This window comes from Brassica oleracea, chromosome C1 (assembly GCF_000695525.1).
Source record: "Brassica oleracea var. oleracea cultivar TO1000 chromosome C1, BOL, whole genome shotgun sequence".
Classification (NCBI taxonomy): Eukaryota; Viridiplantae; Streptophyta; class Magnoliopsida; order Brassicales; family Brassicaceae; genus Brassica; species Brassica oleracea.
Window position 1 is genome coordinate 30,889,424 of NC_027748.1, and position 5,986 is coordinate 30,895,409.

The 5,986-nt window shown below is 34.5% G+C and overlaps 1 protein-coding gene across 2 annotated transcripts; it reads right to left on the reverse strand.

Annotated features, from left to right (window-relative positions):
- Window positions 1-2,231: 2,231 nt before the first annotated feature.
- On the reverse strand, window positions 2,232-4,968 carry LOC106316949 (putative E3 ubiquitin-protein ligase XBAT35). 2 transcript variants are annotated; one of them, XM_013754823.1, is made up of 10 exons: window positions 4,764-4,968; window positions 4,568-4,682; window positions 4,385-4,453; window positions 4,100-4,188; window positions 3,918-4,009; window positions 3,691-3,772; window positions 3,499-3,601; window positions 3,359-3,409; window positions 3,133-3,218; window positions 2,232-3,041 (listed from the first exon to the last, which is right to left on the reverse strand). In XM_013754823.1, exons 1-10 carry the CDS (start codon window positions 4,863-4,865, stop codon window positions 2,517-2,519), a joined length of 1,314 nt encoding a protein of 437 aa, XP_013610277.1. In that variant the 5' UTR covers window positions 4,866-4,968; the 3' UTR covers window positions 2,232-2,516. The 2 variants fall into 2 exon arrangements, with proteins under 2 accessions (XP_013610277.1, XP_013610270.1); XM_013754816.1 differs by having other exon boundaries at window positions 4,385-4,465.
- Between the last annotated feature and the right edge of the window lie 1,018 nt (window positions 4,969-5,986).

Consider the following 5,986-nt stretch of genomic DNA (forward strand, 5'->3'; position numbering starts at 1 on the left):
AGCTAAACAAATACAAACTACACGGCCAGCTATTTCACAATTTACAAACTTACTTTCGCAACGAAGAAGACGAAGAAGACAACCAAGATCAGTGAAATTACCTAAACAAAAAAAAAAACAGAGTAAGTTATGAACTCTGATAAATATAACTAACAATGATTTTTGTTTACATATTACCCATCAAATAAAAGATAAACAAACACATCCATAACAAGAGATACAAGAGACACAAAGGCGGCAACAACAACTCTACCTGCTCACTCCTCTTGTCTTATAAAAATAGCTTACATGCCCAATGTCAACAAGCCAATGCTATTGTCTTCTTATGAGAAATACATAAATTCGTTTAAAACTCACTAAAGCCCAAATACTCAAAACTGTCACTCATTTTATAGTTATTTCTACAAGTCTTCATGTATTTGTTTTAAAGGTCCGGTAAGAGCAACAAGTTTAAAAATAAAATAAAAACATATAACAAACATAATAAGGATAATAAAAATTATTACTTAATACGCACAACTTACACAACTAAACTAGAGAAAAAATATCCAGAAACAATAGGTACTCCCAACAATTTTAATATAATTTATGTACTCTCAACAGTACAAGAAACAAATTAAAAAGACAAACAAACAATAAGTCACAGTGACACAGCAAACAACAACATGAACTATATCAATCACATTACTAACACAGTTTAGTCATTCATAAGTGGAGAACAATGCATACACAGTTCATCATCACAACTCTAACCCTATAACAATAAAAAAAACTTGAAAAACAACTCAAACGCAAAATTCACAACTACAATAACGTCCCTAGCAAATATTGAGATGAAACAAGAACTTTGTCCACAACCCCGCGCTTGCGCGGGGACAATGCCCCTAGTACTTATAATATGTGGAACTAGATCGAGGTTGGAAGATTTTGTGGAATTGTTACTATATGATACATCTGGTGTGGAAATAGGTGGTTTACTCTAATACTAGCTAGGATAAGACTTGCGCCTTGCGCAGGGTGAGTTTATTTATATATATTATCGACAGTTTTTATATATTTGATCATTTTATTTATACATATACAATGTTTTTTGTTGTTATTATATAATTTCTTTCCGATGGACCAGTTCAATTTTTATTAAAAATTGTGGAACTAAACTATAATTAATATATCATGGGTTGATCGGATTGGACATTAAACAAATTATAACAAAAACCTTATTTTTTTCCACTGAATACATTCTTGAAAACAGTGAACAGTACTGTTTCCACAATTGAATTATTTTGACCTTTATTTTTCATATGGTTTTGAAAGGTTTCAGATCAACCATCGAATTGATACATGTCATTTTAATGCTTATAGTCGAATGCTTAAGGAAAACTTACATTTTTGTAATTTAAAGTCGATTTAAATTTTTTTAAATATAACATATAAGAAAAAATCCAACATATAAAAAAAATATAACATATAAAGTTTCCTCATTTTTGTAATTTAATGTTGTTTAAAAAAATTTAAAATATAAAATATAAAGTTTTCTCATTTTTGTAATTTAAAGTCATTTTAAAAAATTCAGCATATAACATATAAAAAAAATATAATTTTTTATTATATGGTTAATGTTATTGTTTAATTTTTTAATAATATAAAATTAAACAAAAATGAAGAAGGATGCGAAATTTTTTATCAAATCTTATTATCAATAATCATTAATTGTCATATATATGTTAATCATATTAAGTAATTCTGTAGCTTTTATTTAAGGAAATAATACATGCTTCTTATATTTTGGTTTAATATAATGTTTCCTAGTAATTAGATTTGGACCAATATATTTTTTCAATTGATTCTTAAGCTGCCACGTAAGTTAAATTGTCATCATAATAAAGTGAGACCTAAGCAAAGTCTCTTTTTAATTAATACAAACTTAATGTTACAACTTTTTAAATGATTCTCAATTAATATATAGGGGATTTGAGTTCAAACAAGCAAAAAATGTAAATTTTAGAGGTGGACACATGTTACAAAAAGAAGATGTAAAAGTTAACTTTATATATATATATATTTCCATATTCAAAGTTGATGAAATATATTAAATTATTAAGTGGTCTTTAATGTCACTATTTTAAATAATCCTAGTAAAGTCGGTCCAATTTAAAAAAAAGTCTGAGGAGCCCTCTTAACTTGAGAAACATGCTTGAATTTCAAGGTTATCATGTAAACCAATGCTCCAGAATTAATACATATGTGATAGATATAGATAGATATATTTGATTGATACAATCAATTGTAAACTACAATAGAATATGGTACGCATACTTTTTTACATTCTTCTTTCATACAAAACCATATGTACTGTTTTAAAATTCAATGTATAAAAGTATTGTTTAACAATCACAGAGAAACATGGTTCTTGATCTTGGTTGATTAATAGAGAAAGATAGTTGCAATGGTTGAGAAAGCTTTAATCTCACAACACAATGAATGAGAGAGATCATCCCATGTGAGTTGTATCTATTTCAGACACGGTACACTTTAACGATCTGATCGATCTTGGCCCGACAGACCGGACATCCCAAGTTCTTGGATTTGATCTCAGTCAAGCACGACGTGCATCCCGCTACATGTCCGCACGGGACACAAACCGCATCCGATAGAGCGTCGAGACATACAGAACACTGTCCAGCGCTCCCGTCTTCTTTCTTTTCACCCTCTGCTGAAGGTGGTAGAGGAGACGAAGATGAGACATCTACAGGTGTTGAATCGATTGTTGGGTAATGAACTGGACCATCCGCTAAGGTTTGTACATCATCATCATCTGTCAATGGAGGAGCTGATGGTGAAGGTTCATGTACAATAACACTTTCATGGCTATTGAGACCCGAGGTGCTTGCTTTCCCTGAGGAAGGAGGAGGAGGAGGTGGTGTTGTTGAGGAACTTGCTTCATCAATGGAATGGTGATTGGCATTTGGTGTCTCACTCATAGCATGATGAAGTGGCGGCGCAGACGGTGCTGTTTGGAGAAAGTTTGAAGGATATGTTGTCTGTATATTTAACTCCATTAATGTTTCATTATATAATACAAAGAACGATGAAATGAAACATTAAATTGGCTAATATTGTTTTGACAATCACCTGAGGAATTCCTTTACATGCATCACAAAACCATTTAAGCTGCTGTTCGTCACCTTCAATGGATGGAGCGAGTCTAAGACGTATTTCTGTAATAAAAGAGAAGAAAAGCTTACAAAATATTTTAACGCAAGATCAGATAAAACAGAGATCTATTTAGTTCATGAAGGTAAAAAGTTTCTGATATGAACTAAAGATGGTTGCTAGCAACTAAACAGTGTAGACTTACGCCTAACTACTTGATGCCTACGTTTTCTTCTCTGCCTCCTGCGTCTTGGAACTATCCACCAGAATAATTTCAATCATAATCCACCACAAAGCAAGAGGTTGCATGTCAACAACATATTAAAAGCATAGCAAGAAATTTACTTGTGGAGTTCTCGACAATAATCACTGAAGTATCAGACTGCTTTGCTTTTGGTTCCTCCAAGTTTGCTTTCCACAACGGCATCACTGCGCGTGGCTGTGCATCCTGAGATTACATCATTACCACTCAAACACATAGAAAGTAAAACGTCCCGGACTTGTTCTCTTAATTGTTAAGAGTGATGATCATTGTACCTGCAAACTAGCATATATAACCAGCTCCAACTTGAAAGGCTTTGCAGGATTTCTTGAACCAGTTGGTACAATGACTACCCATCTGCAAATCATAATCTTTAGATGATTCATAAGTAGCCATGTGCAAAATGGAAAACGTTTTCCTCAGAATTCATTTTCTGTGCACACAAGCAGAGTATGGCACAGAAAGGAAAGATAGACAAGGGTGAAGTATAGTGGATACTCACACTTTTCTTGAAAGAAGCTGAGGAGCAAATAAATCAAGAATGGCAGGGCCGTAAAACTCACGCATCCAACCAGAGAATAAGCAGATGTGACTCTACAGAGAATAAACAAACCCAAAATAGTTAACAATCCACAAAACAATCATATCTATCACTTACAAGTCAGCAACAACAAATGATCATACCTCAATGGCACGTACAACATTGCTGAACCCTTTGACTCTAGCGACCTCAAGTGGTGTCTGGCAATCATCATTGAGAACAAGTGGATTTGCTACCAAAGACGGGATTATACCATATGAGATACTCCTTCCGTTTTAGTTCAATTATTGTTTTAGATTTGTGCACACATATTAAGATAACATTTAATTTGTATATTTTCTAAAACAACACTTATTTGGAAACAAAAATTTAGAAACTAGGGAGTATCAAACTCAAAGTATAAGTTGTAAGAGATAATAAACACATACCACCATGGGAAAGAAGTAACTTAACGGTAGTCTCAAAACCTCTTTTAGCAGCATGGTGCAGAGGAGTCCCTGCATGGCGAGCTTATAACCAACAAGAGAGAGAGAGAGAGAGAGAGAGAGAGAGAAACCACGTTAGCTATAAGTACTCAACGTTCTTTATGATCCTAACCAGCTCTTAAGTACCTGGACAATAAGCATTGACATTAGCGCCTAACTCGATCAAAGTCTCGGCGACGGCATAAAGCTCAGAGTTCATGGAAGCCATGATCAAAGGCGTTTTCCCTTCTCTATCCATCCACTACAATCCCAAAATCACACAAATTACGTAAACACCCTAATTTACGAGCATTTCAATAACAATCAATCAATGGAATTGAACCTCGAGGTCTGCTCCTTCACAATGAAGAGATTGAATCCCTTCAGAGTTACCGTAGCTCACTTGCTCAAACAGCAATTTCCCTTTCGATTGCTGTTGCCCCATTTTTCCTTCGCTGAAAGAAAGGAGGAAGAATTGATTATACAGAGTCCAGAAGAAAAAATATCGTCTTTGGTAGTTGAATCGATCCTGAAATTTTCTCAGGAAGCAATAAGAGAAGAAGAAATATATTTAATGAGACAGTTGGGAGAAAGTTAGGTCAGTTCAGAGTTAAGACTTTGTGTAAACGTTTCCACATAGTTTGCTAGATTTTGTTAAATAGTCCCTATCTTATAGATGATTTCAAATTTTTTACCCACTAATTATTTTTTGAGAACTTGTTAATCCATTTGTTTTTTGATGCGTGTGTATTTTTATGTCAAGAAACAAAAGGAATTAGGTCTCTGAGAGGATATAATTAGGGTTGGATCTTTCTCAGCTCGTACGTTGCTTGGCCTGGCTTGCTAAATTTATTTAATTACAGCCTCTCTATGGAGTGGGGAAACTGTTGATATGCGTTGAATCTGGATGTTACATCTACGCGATGGATGTTACATCACGTACATCATACCGACTCGGTTGCATCAAGAGCGTTGCATCAAGTTATTATGGATGTTACATCTGATCGTGGACTTAAGCCCATGAGTCCGTTTAGTCTAGGGTTTTAGATGCGAGATGTTACTATATATATCTTGTATTCGAAGTAACCATAAACTTGCACTCTGTAAACTTAATATCGCCTCCAATAATAAGATCTCTCTTTGCCCGTGGACGTAGCCAAGTTGGTGAACCACGTTAAATCTCTGTGTCGTTGTTACATCGTTTTTATTCATCTGTTTCCGCATCTGTTTCTTCTCATAATTGTTACAACAAACTGGTATCAGAGCTTCGGGTTGTGATCTAGTGAGAAGATGTCTGGAATAAGAGCGAAGATCGACAAGTTTGATGGGAGAAATAGCTTCAGTCTTTGGCAGATTAAGATGCAGGCGTTGTTGAAGCAACAAGGCATCTGGGGACCATTGTCAGAGAAGAAATCTGAAACAGCTGATTTGGAGACTCTAGAAGAGAAGGCGTTCTCAGCAATTTTGTTGTGTCTAGCAGACGAGATCATCATCGAAGTGTCGGATGAGAAAACTGCTGCTAGTTTGTGGCAGAAGTTGGAGAGCTTGTACATGACAAAATCTCTA